The sequence below is a fragment of the Notothenia coriiceps genome, unplaced genomic scaffold (assembly GCF_000735185.1).
Source record: "Notothenia coriiceps isolate Sejong01 unplaced genomic scaffold, NC01 NC01_scaffold00018512, whole genome shotgun sequence".
Taxonomy (NCBI): Eukaryota; Metazoa; Chordata; class Actinopteri; order Perciformes; family Nototheniidae; genus Notothenia; species Notothenia coriiceps.
Genome location: NW_011351213.1, coordinates 1 through 20,447, shown reverse-complemented (window position 1 = coordinate 20,447; position 20,447 = coordinate 1). Strand labels below are relative to the sequence as shown.

Here is a 20,447-nt window from a genome sequence, read left to right as displayed (position 1 = left end):
ATAACTGGATTGGCCTACCTGCGCTGTCAGCCCTTCCATCTCGTGCACAAAACTTATCGTCGTGCCCTCATTGGTCATGTGCGCTTTCTGTGTGTGTGTTGAGCAGGAGGTGCTCTGTAAGAAGTGGCAGATTTTTTCCGGCTGTGTATTTCAAATTCTAGCACACCTCGAAGCTGGTTTTCTCCAAAATGATGCAACCCACATTTAAGTACATTTTTGAGGTACTTGTATTTTACCTTGAGTATTTTTATTTTTATTCTTAATTTCAAGACTTATAATCCACAAAAAATTTGGAAGGAAAATATTGTGCTTGTTTACTCACTCACACAATTTATTTGATAGAGATTAGCTTTTGTGACTTTGAAAGTTCATTTTAGAATCTCTAAAGCAGGGGTTCACAACCTTTGGGTCACCGAGGGCTACTTCAAGGGTACTGAGTAAATACGAAGGCTACTTGTTTGATACAAACTCATCAATAACCATAATTGCACGGTTCACCTTTAATGATTTCCGTCTCTCCCTTATTTAATAATAATCAGACATTACATACTTAATTTACTGTATGTGCAAAGGACTGTCTGGATCCACATTGTTAATGTTAATTATTCCTCACAATTAATTATTAACAGTGATTTTACCCATTGCTATAGCAATCCCCATTGTTCTTGTTATGAAAATAGTATCTATATTTATGGAGATCTATCAGGGGTCGTTGTTATGCTGCGTTCACACCGGACGCGACTTCCGCTCTAATCACTCGAGTTTCACCGCTGCTGCCAGCTGTGTTACTGCATCATTCAAACAAGACGCGCTGCTCGGGGGAGAGCTACAACTAAACAAAATGAACACATTTTACCATGATTAAATTGCATACCGTTTTCTAAATGATGGCCGAAGTAACAACCATACTGATACCGGTTAGTAAAAATCATGAATTAATGCTTTGACAAGTCTGCAGACCAAGACGGCATGCCGAAAAACCTTTTTAAAAGCTGTTTTTCTGAATGGAGATTGGGTCGACCAGGCTAAGCTAACGTTGTATATGCTCATTCCACACTCATAACAACGGCCTACAGACATAAATAAACCAGCGACTGTATTCGCCATGACACAGACAGTCTGTGGTTTGTACTTGTTTAACTTTTCTCCAGTTTCTGAAAAGATATGAGGAGCTGTGATCTCTGTTTGCTAACTGCTAACAGCTAACTGCTGATGTTTTCTGGTTGAACGTCAGTGGCAGGCTGAGATCCTCACCACTGCTGTGTGTGTGTGTGTGTGTGTGTGTGTGATGAGGCCCATGATCGTAGCTGCTCATGCTAGCTTGTCTCAGCTAAAGGTGGAACGGAGATNGCTGATGTTTTCTGGTTGAACGTCAGTGGCAGGCTGAGATCCTCACCACTGCTGTGTGTGTGTGTGTGTGTGATGAGGCCCATGATCGTAGCTGCTCATGCTAGCTTGTCTCAGCTAAAGGTGGAATGGAGATTTGGTGCGTGGAGTTCAACTCTGAACCTATCGGAGTTCAATTTCACGCACCAAATCTCCATTTCACTTACATATGTACATACAAAATGTGTGCTTTTAAAATGTTATATTCAATATTCTCATTTTAAAAATAAAAATGTATTCAATAATTTTTTTAGACGGAGCTCCATGGTGACTTGTGCTATTTTTAGAACATGCACGCGGGCGACCAATTTCCCCCCTGCGGGCGACTTGGTGCCCGCGGGCACCGCGTTGGCTACCCCTGCTCTAAAGTCTCTAAACGTATCCCCAACAGATACAAATGATGTCCATATTACACAATGGATCATTAATTAGAATCCAGCAATATAATAGATATTATTAAAAAAGGCCAATCTGCATAATGAGTAGGCTACTTTTCAGTTTTGGTACTTTAAGTTCATTTTGATTGTTATACTTTTGTATTTAAGTAACATTTGAATTCCAGACTTATACTTGTCACAGAGTATTTCAACACTGTGATATTTTTACTCGTACTTGAATAAAATATCTGAGTACTTCTTCCACCTCTGGACCACAAGTTTACACAAGTCTTATATAATGTGTCTATGAATTAAGAACATTGTTTTATCCTCTAATCCAGGGGTTCCCAAACTTTGCCATGCCAAGGACCCCATATAGCATTATCCTCTGGCGGGGACCCCCCTGTTGCATTTTTTTTAATGATGTGTACAAGTGCCTCCCGATGGAACATGCAGGGCGTTGCCACTACATTTGGGGCCTTCTGCCTGATCGAAGCTGTCACTCCGCTTTCTTTGCCTGTCATAGCCCCACTGCCCCATCCGAACACACACCCACACAACGAGACCAGTCAAGTCCGTTTGAGATGATGTACTCATCTAAAACTTGGAAAATGTCTCTTCATGTGGTCCTACCTTCCAGTGCTTTGCAAAATAATATTTCCTCAACAAAGTTGTCTTCTGAAATAAATCTGATGCACATCCAGCTCCCAGCTGCAGAGCGAAATATTCACTAGCTCTCACTTGCTCCAAAAGCTGAGCAGATACTCAGTTTTACTCTCAGTAGCGGCAGCTTGATTCTGATTGGCTTGAAGGGCAGTCATGTGATTCAAAAACAACAAATATTAAAAGATTGGCATCAAAAGATACATAGATTGATAGATATACAGTTATTAATAACATCAAAAAAAAAGATTAAACTAAAAAAAAGAAAAAAAAGATCCCGATTCCCTCCAACTTAGCGTGACCCCCCTGGTGCCCATTGGCGGCCCCCCGGGGGGTCGGGGCCCCCACTTTGAAAAACACTACTCTAATCAACAAACTTCCAAACCAGCATTGTTCTCTTTTTTGCATCTCTTATACAAAGACAGTGAAATCTCAGCTTTGATCTCACGTTTTGGGTTTTAAGACCTCATTTTCTCTGTGAAGTCTACGTGTTGATCCAGGCCTGAGTAAACATGTCATGTTTGCCGTCGACCTGGGGACTCGGGGCGCTTTGAGGACAGCTGACGGTGGGATTCAAACTGTTCGAGAGATTGTGGTTTTGATTGAATCCAGCTCATTCAATGCTGTGATGAATGTACTCCGCTACGGTTTATATTAAGCTGCAAAATGACACTGCCGGCAATGACAGTGTGTGGTGTCATGTCTTGAAACCTGTACTAAAACAGTAAGGATATATCTATATCCATATACAAAAATTGTCTGAGACATGAGATGGAAAATAAGAATGAGTTCATTCTGCTGCTCTCACTAAACAGGCCATTCTTCAAAATGGCTCATTGAGTTCACTGTAATCGCACTGATCAATTGTCTTCAACTATTTATTTCTATATTAATAATAATCTGTGTGGTTTGGTTGTTTGATCATAAAGATGTTGCTGATTTTCAAAATTCTGGAAACACAGTTTGCCTAAATTTGCCCAAAACTGAGCCTGAGCTACCTGTTAGAAATACAGTTCACTTTATCTCATCATTCATTGTATATGACAGTACCAATAGTGTCGAACTGGCAGCTGATGATATAAACAAAACAGCTCCATAATGTTTGATTGAATGATCTTCATGTATGTAGCAATATATTTAATTGTTTCATTTTAAATAAAATGCATAGTACATCCCCGTGATTAGTGGAGTCTAAGACAATTCTTCTACTCTTAAAATAATATATTATAGCTCACTCCACAAACTAGTATTAGGGTTCGGTATTGAAAACCATTTAAATGTCATGCTCTGTATCTGAATTATGCTAAAATGCTTCGTCCCTATGAACAAAATACATTATATTCAAAGTGAAGCTGTATGATATCAACTGTGAAAGTAAACGTCGCATGTCATGATGAAGAAGCACACTTTGCATAGTTTCCAGTTCATTTTAATGAACACACTCACACATATACATACACAGTCACACAGACATGTTGGTCAGTGTATCAAACACAAAATACGTTACATGCACAGTTAGCATAGGGGATATTCGCCCTGTTTGAAACTCAAAAAGATAGTATTTTTTGCATTGTGCATTGCTCTTCTCGGCCTAAACGTGTGTTTGTTTCTATGATCTATCATCTCTAACAGGCTGCTGACACGAGGCTAGCTGCAGTTGCTCTTCTTTATACTGCGGGCATGTATTTGTCCAGGTAGACCTTGATGCCGTCGATGGCGTCGCTCAGCTGGCTTCCAACTTGGGGGCGCACGTAGTGTTCGTACAGACCCAGCAGTGAGGAACGGGCCTGGTCCATCAGGGGAGATACCTCCTCTACCATGCCACTGCAAGTCAGGGAAGACAAATTATTTAAAGAAAACTCATAAGAAGAGGCATTCAGTATCTTAGTAGAGCAATCTCATTTTGGAATTCACTGCACATTTGTAGTGGATATGGATTTTAAACTAAAAGCAGTTCAGAAAAGCTGTCCTTATTTTGGTTAATAATACAGGGTCTTCACAGGAAGCAAATTCCTTGTTGAAAACTTACGTGGCAACTTTGACGACGGCTTGAAACTGGGGCTTGGTCTGCACAAGCTCGATGTAGTCCTTGGCAGCCTGGCCACGCTCACTGGTTGCGACATCCTCCACCATGGGAGCAGCGACAGCCTGCACTTTGGAGAAAGCGGTCAGCAGCCTCTTGTAGAAGACCGTTTTCATGGCATCATACTTGTCAACAAGTTCCTGGGATGGTTGGGCAACCTCACACAGGCTCATGGAGACTGGAAGGAAATCAGAATGGTTGGACTGTTATGATAGGACCAGTGTTGCCAAAATCAAAACCAGATGAATTGAAGTCAAAAGAACATCAAGAGATACTAAGTATATTTAGGAATCCTGCTTTGGAGGAACTATCGAAGAACCAACGAAGAGCTGCTTTGCATATCTTGACTTTTCCCTTTTGGCAATTCAATGACAGATTTCTTTGACTATTCAGTGTGTTATTTAAAAATCAATCTTTGTCTTGCAGATAAATCAGAGCAGCAGCAAGCCATGCAAAAGTGTTTTTTTAAGTACTGCAACAAAACACAATTACATGCACAATGCAAGAAAAGCAGAAGCATTTTCATCGCTTCAAATCTTTCTCTGTGTTTCAGTTGATATGCTCTACTTTTTACATGGTCAAAAAGTGGTTAAACATCGAATCCATACACTACAATTCTTCAGATCACATTGGTATTTGTGCCTTACCCTGCAGAGCCAGGATCAGTGCCAAAGTGTATTTTGCATTCATGTCTGAAACAAAAGAGAAACATAAAACAATTTAAAGGAACTCTGTTTTGTCAATCAATATAAAACTGAATGCAAAAGTCAGATACCTAAATGTAGTACAGAATAAAAGCTGCAGTAAAAAGAGACGTTACCTGCGGTTGGGTTGGATGTACAAGTCCAAGAAGTGACAGTGTTCTCTGAAAGCGAGTTGTCTGTAACTGGGAGCTCACATCTGGACAGGATGATATAGGGGGGGACTGCAAACAAACGTCATCTGATGAGCATACACACACCTACACACACATGCGTGCACATGAGCACTCACACAAACACACATGTCCACCTACACAAAGTCCATTGTACATGATATTCCCCTTAAAAATCATACGTTGAAATATGAGTCAGTGGTTATGCAATGTTTCTCCAGTGTAAGCTCATGTGTTCATGTGGCATGCACTTGGAGCCCTGCTGATAATACTGCATTAGTGGAGTGTTTGCAAAACCTCATGGTGCATGTGAGTCAAAATCGACGAAACACTTTTAAGGCAGCTTATGTATTGTTGCCAGTGCAAAGAAATATATTTTTTTAGCAAATTAACTCCAGCTAACCAACATTTTTCACTTTAAAATGCCTGCTCAGATATAGATCAGAGTGAAATGGTCAGCAGGTCAATCAACCAGGACAGGTCTAGACACACTGTGCTGTACCCAGAGCAATGCATGCTGGGATTACTGCCTTCACCTTTCACCTTAATTCCCTGAAATCGACTCCATGCAAAGTGATTTTAGGGACCGTTTTTATAATGATTGATAGCTTTTTTTTATTCTGTATTTGTTTATTACCTCTCTTTCTTTGCATATTTTTCCAGAACATTAAATCCTGTGACTTAAATAAGTGCAATAAAACCATAACAAACACACATCTGCAGTTCATTCACTTAAAGTAAGGCTTACATTCTTTGATGTTGGTGCATTAGCTTTGAATGGGCTATACCTTTTACGTGCTACATTTATGTTTCGGGTAATGGCCAAGGTGCATTTATGCATGACAAACTGTGTCCATACAGCACAATACACTCTTAAACAACATGTCTATATTGGACAGAACCAGCAGTGAAATCTTATGATATGTTCAGGATCGAGTGGTAAGAAATACAGATTCGTAATGTGGTAGGAATATTCATTTATTGCCAGCTATTCTTTAGTTTTGTCCCGGAATCCGTTGGATTAGCTGCTTGCAGTGGCTTGTGGTTGAAAATGGTTGTACGGATCTTCTCCCACACGCTAGAGAACCATTGAAAGCAGCTGCTAGTCACTGGTTGGATGTGGTCTTCGTAGTAAGCGTAAAGAAAGTCCAGCACTGGACCCATATAACCCTGGAATGCAGCTTTGACTTCCCTATGAGATGCATGAGTACACAGAGACCATGAAGAATGTTAACAATTCAGATATTATCTTTAAAATGAGTCCAAATTGTTTGCATTAATGACGGTGAGAGTGAGGATGATACCTGAATGTCTCCACCAGCCACTGCATGAATCCTGGAGAGTTGGGTTGTTTTGGAGCCTTTGTCTTTGCCAAAAGAGGTCCACATGCTGCAGAGGAGGATGTTTGTCAGTGAGGGAGGACAAGCTCAGAAATAAAAGGACTGAATGACTAGAATAATTACTTTTAAAGTCATACCTTGCATTAGTAAGATGAGGCCGAACACAAGCTCTTTGGTATGCATCTGTCATGAGAAACACAACCGTCAGAAGGCGTAATATTATTTCAATAACGCCGAAATGGTCAAGTTCAAATCTCAATCTTTATTTATTTATATAGCACATTTAGACAACCTCAACTACATGTCACAACTGCAAACGTGTTGTTATGAGCACATTATGTTCAGTTTTGCTCCTTTTTAAGCAACAAAACATCAATTTATCAAATTAAATTCCCGATTTTAACGCTAATTGTTCAAATAGTCATCGCAGCAAAGTACAAATGAGTGGCAAAGTGTATCTTTACCTTTCCTTTGGCTCTGGTCAACAGAAGTTGAATCATACAAGTGCTATCAAGCCATTTTATTTGTATTAGGTCACCGCAACCGCGTGTACGTTGGCCAGAGCGAATAATCATTCAACACGTTGTTTTTGTCTTTTTATTGACAGAATCTGAGAGATAGCAAAGCAACACTGAAGTGTGGCAAAGGGACCTATCTTTGTGTCTTTAAGACTGTAATCAAATAATAAAAAGCATTATTAGATACATGTGAAGATAAATGGATTTAAAAAATGTAGAGAGAGAGAAAGAATTTATTTATGTCATTTTTTGCAAACATACATGATTTCATTGAAACCTAGATCACATACTTGCCATTGGTTCAGAGTGTCTCTTTTCTCCGCTAAATGTTATCTGTGTTAAATGTTAATGTCAGATCCTGAACTCTTGATGTCTTTTCAAGATCAACATTAGCAGAGTTCACTAACTGTCTGAGCGCCCTTTGGATTAGATGTCTCAACACACTTATGTATACAGGCCAGTCAAAGTCTCTGTCTCTGATAAAAGTTTGTTTAGCCAAGCCAAGCGTTTCTGTTGGGCAGAGTCCATCCTCAAAGTCAATGTAATCTTCTCATTACTCCGCTCTGTGCTCGCTGCGTGTTATGAATGAAAACAAATCAACACTAGTGTCGACGTTAGAGTTCATAACTAGAATTACAAACCTGATCCCGCAGCTGTGTAAACAAATCTGAATTTTGACCTGTTATTAGGTTGTGTGTTATGTTTTTGAACATCTGTGCTTTGCTGCAAAAATGTCAAATCTTTCCAAGTATATTTGTCTAATTTCTAGTCAGAATATGTCGTTACCCTTGATATAAGACTTAATAACTTAAGTCTTGTTTTTAGACAAGGCATCTTTTTAAGTCAAAGTCTCTTAAAAACATCTTATTTTATAGGAAATCTTCAACTACATCAGAAAACTGAAAATGTCTAAACATTTCTGTTTTTTTTTGTTAAAAATTCCAAAATTCTGGTCAAATATAGTTCAAAATAAGTTTTCCCAGCTAAAAAGAACATCTAATTTATTTAATTATCCCATGTTTACTTCAAGACATCTTACCGAGCGATTTTCTACTTGTGGATAAAAGCGTCAGCTAAATGTAATGTCATGTTTTTTTTAATCTTTTATGTCTTGTCCTTGTATGTTTCTTTGTAAAGCGACCTTGAGGTTATGAAAGGCGCTATATCAATTCAAGTTATTATTATTTATTATTATTAATGTAATGTAATGTTCTATTGGCAGATTTGTTAATTTATTAAAAGCGAAAACACCTTGTTTTTATTATATATTTACTTGTTTTTGGAGAAGCATTTTTTCCAGTGTATATTTGTGAGTTTAAAAAGAGCATCCTTCCATTATGCAACAAATCATTTTATAATGACAACAAAAGTATACAGTGTATACACTTACATTTAAAAAATTAAAATAACAATGAACATATATAGCTTCTTTCAAACCGAGTTACTTAACTGCTTTCACATGACTTATTAATACAAACACAGTATATGCACAGTCTGCCCCTCCATGTGAGGTCGGCCCAGACCCTAGGGGTCTTCACTGAAGACTGAGCATGACACCTGACATTTCTCTGTGCTTTGTCTTTATATGTCTGTTGTAAATTATTGTCTTTTCTATTTTTGTTTCTTATGTTATTGTAGTGTGCTTTTATTACATGTACAGCACTTTGGCTCGACCAAAAATCGTTTTTAAATATGCTTTATGAATAAAACTTGATTTGATTTGAAACACGGAGAATACAATTAGCTTACAAACAGCCACTAAAGAACACAGAGAGTAAAACCAACAGAAGTATCAAATATAAATAAAATCATATACAAGCAATTCTAAAACAGTTGGTTTTAAAAAAGACTGTATTTGAGAGTAAAGCGGATTGGGTTTCGCTTAGAATAAAATGTCGATTATTCGAAAAAATGATATCGGAACATCTCGGTTTTTATTCCAGCTTTGAGTGGTTGCAGACAAAACACTTCTTTAATCTCAGTGTCAATTTGCTTTAATCAGTTTACACAGTGTTACACCAAACGATCCACCATTTGAAGAGCAAACTTTCCTTAACATGTCTATTCTCTGAACAAGAAGTCGCAGTTTCCCTGACATTAAAACAAATTGACCCCAAATTAATTTCAAGTAGATTTCCTCTCACTCATCTGATGCAATATGATCATAACCTGTGACCTCTGTTCTGCAGCTGCTGACCTCTGTCACTCTGTTCTCTTCACAGGAACAGGATTCATTGAACTGGGCCAACTGGTGGATCATTAACCCGGCATAAACAGTGACTTTAGCCCGGGAGTTGTGAAATGCGTGAAAAGCAGCCATGTTGGCACTTGCCCTTTGGTACTAGATATTGGCACAAATCAACTCTTACCTACCAGAAGCTTCTGTTGGTTAAGTAATCGGCTTCAGGGATGATATTGACTTTAGGATGAAGTAATCAAATTAATTATTCATATAAGTTATTTATTATTTTAATTGGTCAAACGTTAAATCCCGTTGTGATCAGAAATTGGAAAGTTTTTATGAATTCAAGAGTTTTTTATCATATATGTCTCGAGATGTGACAAAATAAATTGCTACGGCTAATTTGCAAAGACTTCTACTTTATCAATATCCATTTACAGCTTTGGGTTGTCAACAAGAAAGTAATATCTTACATGTCAGCACTTTTCTCATAAAATGAAGAAACAAATCTCATTCATATTAGACTTTAATATCATTATAGGTAAAATAATTATTTAGTGCCATACAACACGTATGAATCTAGGTTTCATATAACACTGTGTTTAAAACGGTTTACATCTGAATCCAGCCAAGGCCTCTTTTTATTTGTGATTATTCCAACTGTTTTTAAATTGCCATTAGATTCGATGGTTTCCCCAATTTGTATAATCATTAACATGTTTGTTTGATAGCCTTTATATCATGTACATATGGACTGTTTATTCAGTAATGTAAGAGTTTAGTTTAAAAACAGCTTGTATTCAAACAGCAGGCTCTGTCTGTAAAAAGTAATATTTCAAACAAATACAGAAATAAATCTGACAAGTGTTTTGTGTTGGACGTCTGCCATAAGGTTTACAATGTCTAAAGATTACAAATGTGTATCTATATAATTAGAAAACTGAGATTATAATTGAGTCAGGTCATTTGAGTATAACCCTAGCCCCTCAATGAGTTGTTTCCCCGTATTATAAATGTATAAATAAGTATATAACGATCTCATAAATCTGAAAACAATTAGAAATGACTTGCAGTGTTTTGTATAACATAAGGCGGCCACTCTGTGTGACACCACAACAACTGCTCATGTATTACACAGTTCAGCACATCTATTTCTATAGAAAATCACTAACGTTTAAACAGAATATGTGAACATTAAAGCACAGCTTTATTTTTTTCCCCAGTGTCTTTATTGAAACTTTTCACAGTGGTTCTTCGAAAACATTATATTGAAATTATAAAAAAAAAAACATCTCTTTACAGAGAGGCAACATAGATATTGTGTCTGGTCAGCAGAGCAATGTGTGCAGAGGTCAGAGGTGAAGTCAGCCATTTCACTGGCTGATGTCACTGAACTTCTGCTTCACCTTTTCAATCTGCTGCTCCAACCAGGTCCTGGGGAGGATAACAAAAATAAAATGAGCATTATGTGTGTGTGTGTGTGTGTGTGTGTGTGTGTGTGTGTGTGTGTGTGTGTGTGTGTGTGTGTGTGTGTGTGTGTGTGTGTATGTGTTTGTGTGTGTGTGTGAGATTTCGTGTGTGAGAGAGAGAGCGTTTGCGTTCGTGCTTACTGTGAGCTGGCAATAAATTCGCTGCTTCTGATGTCTTCAAAGGTTATCTGGGCCTTGTCTGCCAGTTTCTTGCCCATCTCACCCATCTGGTTTGTGAACACAGCAAATTTCTCCTCCATGGTCGCTTCCGCCTCCTGAGCCTCTGCAGGTTTGGAACAGAAACAGAAAAAGTTACACAGCATGAACGGAAACGTAGCTTGGAGTTTATTTTCTTAAATTAACACCGGAGCATAACGTGGAATGCGGCAAAGCCAGCACCAGCAGTGTCAACTACAGGTACAGTCTCATCTTGGCTGGGAATTTCTGAATGGGGGAAGAAAAAGACAGGCTACGGGTTATAAGTATATATTTTTTTTTAAAGTGTAATGAGTCAAGAATACAAAATGACTCATTTATTTTCTCAAAAAGCAGCGCATTACCGTCAGCACCACGGCGGCTGGACAGCTCCATTTACGTGTAGTTACATGTAATGATTAACTACTACAAATACAATTATCCAGACTTAAGGTACACAATTAAACTTTTAACCATATTTACTCCGTGTGACACTCAGTCGTCAATATTAACAAACAAATCCCCTTAGGTATCAGCAAGGGTTTGCATAGAAACTTGAGGATAGTTTTTTTAAAGTCTTATCGTCCGTGTCCTATAGTTTAGAAGCATGCAGCTATTCTTTTTTTATTCTAGCAGTGATGCAAATTAAATGTCAGACATACCTGTTGTTCTTCTCAGAGGAGGGAAAAAATTGAGTGTGTTTGAGAGTCTATGTGAGTTCCTCTTTATAAGCCCGCTGCGCTCTCGGAGGCTGACGCAGAAACAACAGACTTCAGTCAACATGTACACGTGGAGACCTTGAGGTGTCACTGCCCCCTTTGCTGGCCAGCAGCGTGCAATTGCATTAAAAGATAGATGACTGATTATAGCCTTCATGATTATGTTTTATGCAGCACACTGAAAAGGTAGATAAAGTCATCACTTTGTGCAGGATCTAATCATTATTGCAAACAATGGGTCGTTAATCAGAGACTGTAGCGATCTCTATGTGGAGGTAAGACCAGGAGAAATATGGGTTAACTTGATATGTAAATGATGATGTGATCAGTCTCCCCCTGCCACAAAGTGTGTCAAAGATGAGATGTGATGCAGGGGAGCATAGTTCAGCCCTGATAGCATTACCTCCTGAGCTATTTGGAAGCTCCTTTGGACCTTTAGTGTTGGCCATGCATGCCCTCTGTGTCAAAACAAGGGTTGCCTTTATTGGTCATAATGGCTAATTAAGATGTATAATACTATACCAAGTAACTGTACTGCTTGACATTTGGATTTGTAAAGGCATGACCAAATAAAAGGTAGTTTTGTGAGGATAATACACATCTGTTATGTATCAATTACATTTTTCTAAAACGTTTTTCACTTCTTGAATACCTTTGCATTACATAGTGGGATACTACACTTAAAAAATAATTATATATTCAACATTGCTTTAAACGTTGAGGGGGGGAAATATCTCAATAGTGACAGTATACTTTAAAATCAGATAATTACAGTTAGAGTTAAAATGCAAAACAAATAAGTGAATTTTTACAAACATAAAATAGAAATAAAATAAAAACTACTAGTATTGACAGAACCATTACTACAAATAAATAAATAAAATACATTGTGTACAGTTTAAAAATAAAATACACAGTGCAAAATGTGTGAATTAAAATAATGTATATATATAATAAAAAATAAAAACGTGTAGCATTGACATTAATATTAATAATGAAAAGTGAAATGATGTGGTAACAATTTACAGTAAAAAGACAATAATGAATTTTTTTTTTTAAAGTGAGGGGGGGTAAGAATAACACAACAATCATCATACTAAACTGCACAAAGATTATCCATCTTAAATATAATAGATCAATTAGAAAAGTAAGTAGTAACATTACAAAATGAGGTAGCATAACCATATTTCAGTATAAATGGAAATACCTGTGTCCTTTTATCACAGTTTTTAATGTGTATTAATTCTATATTATATGGTATTATCTGCTGATTAAACATAACTGATTTGTTAAACATTTCGAAATAAGTTAAAAGGACAGAGGCCTCTGATCTGAAGCAGACTGCAACGTCCCATTGTGTTTTGGTGTGTTTTTCCATTTACTGCTCTACTGAAATAGTCCCTTGCCTAATTGATGTGTCTTTAACCATAACCTTCCCTTTCTTAGAGGGGAAGGAAGTCTGACAAAGCCTCATGTGGTCTATCTTGTACGTTAGCATGCAACGGAAAACAGTACAGTCAGTTGAACTGCAGTAACCCCTCATTACGACTGTGACCTGAGTTAGAGCCAGGAAGTCTGTGCGTGAGGTTTGAAGGCTTCTTCATCACTGCTTAACGTATCGGCTCTCACACAAAGTGCTCTGCTGCAAACGGCCAAATGCCCATGTGTTGCTGATGACTTGGCCCATGAAGGCTATTGCTGTGGATGTAAAGCCATTTAAATAAGCCTTCACTTGCCTCAACACCCACACATTACCTCTCGATCTTTTGTCATGTAGTGGCCAGTGGGTTTATGTATGAGCTTGTGCTCGCGTGCATTTAAGCTCATCTTGAATAATTGCAGGAGGCATAGGGCGTGAAAGTGCACGTCTTGCATGCTCCCAATTTGCAATAACAAGCTTACAAAAAGACTGTTTTTGTGTTTGGCCAAGTGTTCCTGTGGTGCCTGGTTGTGTGTGCCAGTTCTGAAGGGGAGGGAAATGACGGGAAGAACAGAGGGGGTTGTAATAGGAGGTAAGATCTCTGCATGTGGTGTTTTTGGAGGGGTTACTTGCAGTCACAGACAAGCTAACACCTGCTAGTTTGCTGGGACTTTCTGCTGTTGCAGGGTAGTACTCAGAGTGCAGCCTTCCTATAGGAGTAGACGGAGCAGAAGTGCTGAACGGGCAGAAAGCTTGTGGTTTTCCTGTTTTTACCATCAGTCATGGATCGTTGCAACAATGGACAGTTTAATATAGCAGTTTCGCTTGTCTGTTTTTTTCTAAATAAACACAGGTTCCTGAAAGGAGTGATATCATAGGGGACAAACACGTAGTCATGGTGTTATGCAATGCCCTTTAACACAGATAGAAAGGGTAAACATGTTTTCTTATAATAACACAGAGATCGTTTTTGTAAATAATGAAAGCTTATATAACCAAATGTTGACCTTTCAGAGATATAACCCATGCACATATTTGGTGTGTTTTAATTTGACAAATCGCCAAGAGATGTGTTTACAGCTCTTTCACTAACATACGTCTCAGAAAGATGTGTGTTCTGCTCCCTAACTCAGAGGGAGTGTGTTTCTTTGTGCAAAGAAAACACAGCTGAATCTTCACGGAGCACAAACTCAAGCAAAGGGTCAGACAAGAGGAGAGGAACAAGGGACAAATGGTGTCCTCTACTGGCCCCTGCTGAGGCCCATGAGCATAAGACTTTTTGAAAGTTTACATTGGAAAAGTGTGACCAACCTCAGTTTGGGTCAATGATGGGCAATAGTTGGTACACTTTCTGATAGGGACAGTTGCCTTTCTCAGGGTTTAGGTCATTTAAAATATAAATAATTAACTAAATTGACCTTTTTTAAAACAGCTGACAATGTGGAAACAGATGGGGAAAAAGAGGAGTAAGACATGCATAAATGATCCTTTGTCAGAAACATTTTATTGATATGCATCTTAACCACTAGGCCACCTTGATGCACGTGCTTGCAAAACACATTCTGTACGCGCATGTTGGCACAAACACTATCTGGCTCTGTTTGAATATCTCTTTTGGGGCCAATCTGAGAAAACACATAAAAAGCCACTAATGCATGATTATAATTCTCTTGCACTAGTTTTTTGTGATTTATCTGTTCTGTCCTATATGTTGCACTGTTGGAGGAGCCTGTGACCTAAGTGTTTCATTGCCATCTACACTGTATCTAATGTACAAATGACAATAAAGCCTTGAAACTTGAAGTTATATGTTAATATGAGCACAAACTAAAGTAGACATGATAGTGCAGCCTTTAAACGATACTACCAATGGCACAACATGTTCCCAAGTACCGGTTTGGATGGAGGGAAAGGAACCTGGGATTACATCTGAACAAGTCTGGACTTGCGGGGGTTGCTCTGATGGCAGGGCGAGAGAAGGGTGGAGAATTGGGGTTGCGTGCATGTGCAGAGAGAAGACTTTAAGATGTATTTCTTGTGGAGAATTTAATATAAGGCACCAATCAGCAAAGAAGTTAATCAGGTTGATAATATTAGCACAAAAGGGGTCCCTTTAAAACCGTATTAGGTTTTATATTTTTAAATAATAAAATACTGGTTAAATGTGTGATACTTATACAGTACATGTAATGTCAAGTTACTGAACCCTTGTCCTAATGATTGATTACTCTTTTATTAGAGAAGAAAACAATGGAAACAAAGAGATCGTTTTTGTAAATAATGAAAGCTTATATAACCAAATGTTGACCTTTCAGAGATATAACCCATGCACATATTTGGTGTGTTTTAATTTGACAAATCGCCAAGAGATGTGTTTACAGCTCTTTCACTAACATACGTCTCAGAAAGATGTGTGTTCTGCTCCCTAACTCAGAGGGAGTGTGAAGAAAACAATGTAAACAAAACATATTTTCCAAGTTCTTTATTTTCTCTCAGCACACAGTGCACTTACAGTGAGCAGCATGGTGGGAACTACATCAGAGTAAAGAACGGAGAGCGTTACACTCTTGTCAGAAAAGCATCAATTCATTTTACATCCCACTTCTCTGTGAGGCACAATAGCAAATGTAGATAATACAGAAGGGCACTTTAGTGGTTCACTATCTTCTGATCATCATAACTCAGTGCATTATTTGAAATGAAAGACACGTGGGTGTGTATTTAGAGATGATAGGGGTTAACGAAATGTACAAAACCTTGGGAGGACAGACAGAGCAGTTAAACAATGAAGCATATAACAAAACTGTTTGAGTATTAATGGCAGTTATCGACTGGGGGGCTGGTGTTCAATAGTTAAGGGAGTTGATAAGATAAGAAAGGATGACTGTGCAGAATAACTAACAGATGTGTATCTGCTGACTGTTCTGTATAGACAACCTCATCTTCCTTCATCTCTTCCACCCCCCTCACCCTGAACAAAAACACCCCAAAATGAAGATATGAACAGTAACTCTCAACTCCCCGCCTTCCTCCATCTTTGCCAGGGTATTAAGAAGTCTTTATGCAGAGGCCTCCTGGACCTTCACCGCGATGTTATCGATCTGCTCGCGGATCTGGGCGACGTAGGGGGAGATCATCTCGGTCAGCTCGTCGATCTTGCTGTCCAGGGAGGAGCGCAGCAGCTGGGCGGTGTTCTCCAGCTGGGTCTTGATGCCTGCGCCCTGGGACTCAAGCTGCTCGGTCAAGATCTCGGCCTGGCTCTTCAGGATGGTGGAGATGTCGCTCAGCTTCTTGCCTGCGACCTCGCTGGCCTGCTGGACGTAGGGCTCAACATTCTCCTTCACTGTCTCCAGGTTCTGGGAGGTGCGGGACTGGATCTCACCCATGTAGGCGGCGACAGTGCTTGGGTGGGGAAAGAAGAAGAAAAACATTTAGATTTCAAGAACACAAAGACAAGAAATGGGTACGTTTGAGACCCTCCACCCTACTTACTTGCGGATCTGATCAGTGTCCTTGTTCAGGCGCTTCTTCAGCTTGTGGGTGTAGGTGCTGATGCGACCGCGAACGTCATCGGTGTTCTGCTCCATCATGGTCTTCAGCTCGCCCAGGTACTCAGTGCTGCGCTCCTTGGCGTCCAGCATGTCCTTCTGGAGCTTGTTGGTCAGCAGCTGCAGATCTTCAGACATCTGGCCGGTGGAGCTTTCGGTGTAGGGAGCAAGTTTGGACTGGATGCTTTCCCTGTATACGGTCAACTCTGACATGCTGTCTGAGATCAGAGTGCTGGATGGACAATAAATTACAAATTAGGATTGGAGGCATAGGATGAGGTTATAGAGATGTATGAACAAGTAAGGAATTTAACTGAGAGGATTTGAAGTTTCAACAAAATATAAATGATTATGGTTCACTTACTCTAGCTCCCTGCTGAGCTGGGAGACCTTGATGTCCTGCACGACTCCATCAGCTTTCTCGTTCAGGTCAGAGACATACTGCCAGAAACGATCCACAGTTTCTTCCCAGTTTTGTGGGGTGGCATCAGCTTGGCGCACAACACGGGCATTGCAGCCTAATTTGAACAAAGGTGACAGGTTAGATAAATATACAACCATACAAAAACATTTTGAAATACTGGACCAGAGTTGCACATACCGGCGATGACTGCCAGAGCGAATATCAGAGCTACAGCCTTCATGGTTGTTGGACAGATAGATACACCTAAAAAATAAAAAGAAGAAAACATGAGTATCAACAATGTATTGTCACAAGCACAAATACTGCCCAGATGTTAAGCTCATATGCTAAGAGTTAAGAAAAAATCAACCACCTAGAGTAAATAAAGTGGTTCAAGCTGAGCATTAAAAAAAGTCAGAAATACATTTAATGCATCCCAGCGTCCTTCCACTCACCTGAGGGGTTGAGATTCCTCCGTACTCCGGCACGGGGACTCAGGGTTTTTATACAGAGACAGTAGGCTGCTGCTGGGCGTGTTCGCGCGCGGGGGAGGGGGGCGCGTTCACATGCTAATGTTGATTTGTCTGCACAGATTCCTGTTTACCTCATGGTTTACTCCACGCAGCGTGCCACCAACACGGCGTCCGAAGTTCTCAAAGATTTGCATTGTTTGAGGGGGGTTGAGCTGTCACGAGAATAACGGGAGAAAATGCACATGTTCACTGACTTAAAAAATAAGTTTCTACAGTAAGGAAGAAAGAAGCAAGTTCCATTTGCTAAGGAAGTTTTTCAATGGGCAACTTCTGTTCACACTCAATTTATACCAAAAATAATTGTATATGTGTACAAAATACCCCCCTTCTATTGGCAGAACACACATGTGAATTAATAATCACATCGAACTGTCGGTTACGTTTTCTTTCAAAATGATGTGAATCTACTATAATCCCCTTTACTACACATGACACTTTATTCAATCATCTTCATAGTAGAAGTAGCCCCACTACAAAAAAATAAATAATCCACTATAAGTGGGTTAGAAAACAGCAAACCGGTATGAAACAGTAAGCAAATTGCATGTTTGTTTACATCTTAAAATTAACTAGTAAACATTGCTGCCAAATAAAGCAACAAAGAATATGATTGGATTGTATAGCACACTATTTGCTTCTGAAACGAGTTGAGAAACTAAATAGAGGTAGAAGTAGAAATTGAACATTCAAGTATGTACTTTGCTAAAATACTTGGGTAGTTGTACACAGATATATTTCAGCAATAGAACATTGTAATGTATGTAGTTTACATAGCTACAATTTGATTATTTTACTGTACAGAATTAAGCTTTACTATTTTTAAAGTGATGTTCCTACTTTAACTCAAGTTACTGATTTTAGTATGCACTGGTTATTGCCAGCTTGCTGTTAAATTACAACCGTGCAGCTTTTCCTTTGATTGTTATTAGCAAGTGGTCTCATCTGGATATAAATTATCCTAGCACCAGGATGTAAATAAGTCTTTCACACATTCACGGCAATCTCAATGGTCTGGCAGTGCTGACCATTGACTCCCTTGCAGACACAAATGGCAGCTTTTCATGTCAATCCCACTCTTCAAGTGGAGGATGTAGGATGCTTGGATGTTTTTGTATAAAAATCTCATGCATGTATTGTCTATGTGCTGTACTGGCTGTTTTGTGTTGCTTCATTATGTAGAGCTGTAGATTAGTAAGGGCCTGTAATGCAAATAAAGCATCTGCACTACATGCTGGGCATGTTTGGGCTTGGAGGACACTCAGTTAAAGTGGGTCCACTTTACAAAAGCAGGATTAGAGGTAATAAAATACAGAGAAAATAAACAATGGTATTACCTGCAGCTGGGCACTGAATGAATAAAATAAATTACACAGGAAACTAAGAGGAACAAAGACTGAAATCATATCTGTTTTCATGTTGGAGACATTTGAAGTGTTTTGCAATTGGAACAGGAAAGAGGATGTTTCATATGGATTGTTTTTTATCTCAGTTTATTGAGCAACTAAAATATGTATTAAGAGTCAAAACTGTCAGGAACCCTGAAGTCACACAATGTTATGACAAATGGTGTAGTTGCATTGGCAAGAAAATAGAACTAAAACTTCCCTAATCCCAGAAAAAGCATACCCCATACCTCTAATCCATGTTGCTAAACACTGGATATACAAATCAGTAGACATTATTGATGCAGAGGTGACGTTGTTGATTGTATTTATTTGTTTTAATGTTGTTGTGGTATTGACTCTTTATTTTATATGTTACTGTACTTTTGTTTTCTGCTTCTTGTTTCTCTGCATTGCTTCGGTACTGTCCTGAGAACGTCAGTATTTAGGTTTCTGTCATTGTCTTTTTTGTGTCTTGAAATCCTCTGTCTGTAAATCACTGGTTTTGATAAATCAAATGCTCGGCTTACACTGTCACATTTACAGAAATGGTAATTAATACATGTTGTAATTTCCTTGTATTTTAGATAGCTTTAATTTAAATAAAACAATGTGCTTTTACAAAACAAATATGAAATGCTACCGTTAATTACATAATCTAAGGATTAGCTGCACATGTTTAGAAGTATGTTGGTTAGCACTCTTGCATATATATAAATAAGAAGATTAATACCACTCTCATCATGCATGGGTTTTAAAATGATGCTACAGTACAAAGTCTGAAATCAGGGATAATAACTATCCTGGCTCCGTCAAGACTTTAAAAAACAATACTTACCAGAACCTCTAAACCTTGCTAATTAAGTCTCAGACAAAACCCTTTGTAGCCCTCTTTAGTAAACACAACTTAATATTTTTACAACTTGTTTATTTACACAATCTCGATCCAACGTGTTGAGTACGTGTTGGTTTCACTTGTGGACAGGAGATACAGAGTGACTAATTTATGAAAAACATGCCAGTCTCCTTTAATATGTTCTTCTTTCAAAAATAACTTTCTTCTCATCCATTCATAAATTATTCAGAATAATGTGTGACAAATATATAACTGTAGATTCTTTTATTTATAAATACAATCATTAGTTTCTTACTGCATATTACACAACATTTCTTCAGTACACTTTAGTTACCAAATGTTTTCACCTGTCTTGCTTTCACGAGTAATTATAGGTGGTGCACAGTAAACTCATGAGCTTCCCTTTTCATTAATTTACTAACACAGTTCGTTACCCCCAAATCATTATTTTCTTAAAACATTTATAACTGGTTAGCTTGTGTTGTCGTTTTGTTCATTT

The 20,447-nt window shown here is 38.5% G+C and overlaps 1 protein-coding gene and 2 long non-coding RNA genes across 4 annotated transcripts in view; all 3 read right to left on the bottom strand.

The window, feature by feature from the left end:
• The window catches only part of LOC104951096 (uncharacterized), an 11,126-nt gene extending 5,187 nt beyond the window's left edge, over positions 1–5,939 (bottom strand). The window contains exons 1-2 of the long non-coding RNA XR_798988.1: positions 5,911–5,939; positions 2,020–2,021 (exon numbers count right to left, since the gene is read on the bottom strand). This is a non-coding gene — a long non-coding RNA (uncharacterized lncRNA). The remainder of the gene's footprint in view (positions 1–2,019; positions 2,022–5,910) is intronic.
• A 4,702-nt stretch (positions 5,940–10,641) lies between these two features.
• Positions 10,642–11,855, bottom strand: LOC104951094 (uncharacterized). Of its 2 annotated transcripts, none has more exons than XR_798986.1 (4): positions 11,750–11,855; positions 11,269–11,336; positions 11,034–11,175; positions 10,642–10,857 (listed from the first exon to the last, which is right to left on the bottom strand). It is a non-coding gene; the product is annotated as an uncharacterized lncRNA (long non-coding RNA). The 2 variants fall into 2 exon arrangements; XR_798987.1 differs by having other exon boundaries at positions 11,269–11,361; positions 11,750–11,838.
• A 3,838-nt stretch (positions 11,856–15,693) lies between these two features.
• apoeb (apolipoprotein Eb) lies at positions 15,694–17,677 on the bottom strand. Its single transcript, XM_010777733.1, has 5 exons — positions 17,633–17,677; positions 17,376–17,441; positions 17,139–17,292; positions 16,719–17,006; positions 15,694–16,628 (listed from the first exon to the last, which is right to left on the bottom strand). The coding sequence occupies exons 2-5, from the start codon at positions 17,416–17,418 to the stop codon at positions 16,286–16,288; spliced, it is 828 nt and encodes a 275-aa protein (XP_010776035.1). The 5' UTR covers positions 17,419–17,441; positions 17,633–17,677; the 3' UTR covers positions 15,694–16,285.
• Between the last annotated feature and the right edge of the window lie 2,770 nt (positions 17,678–20,447).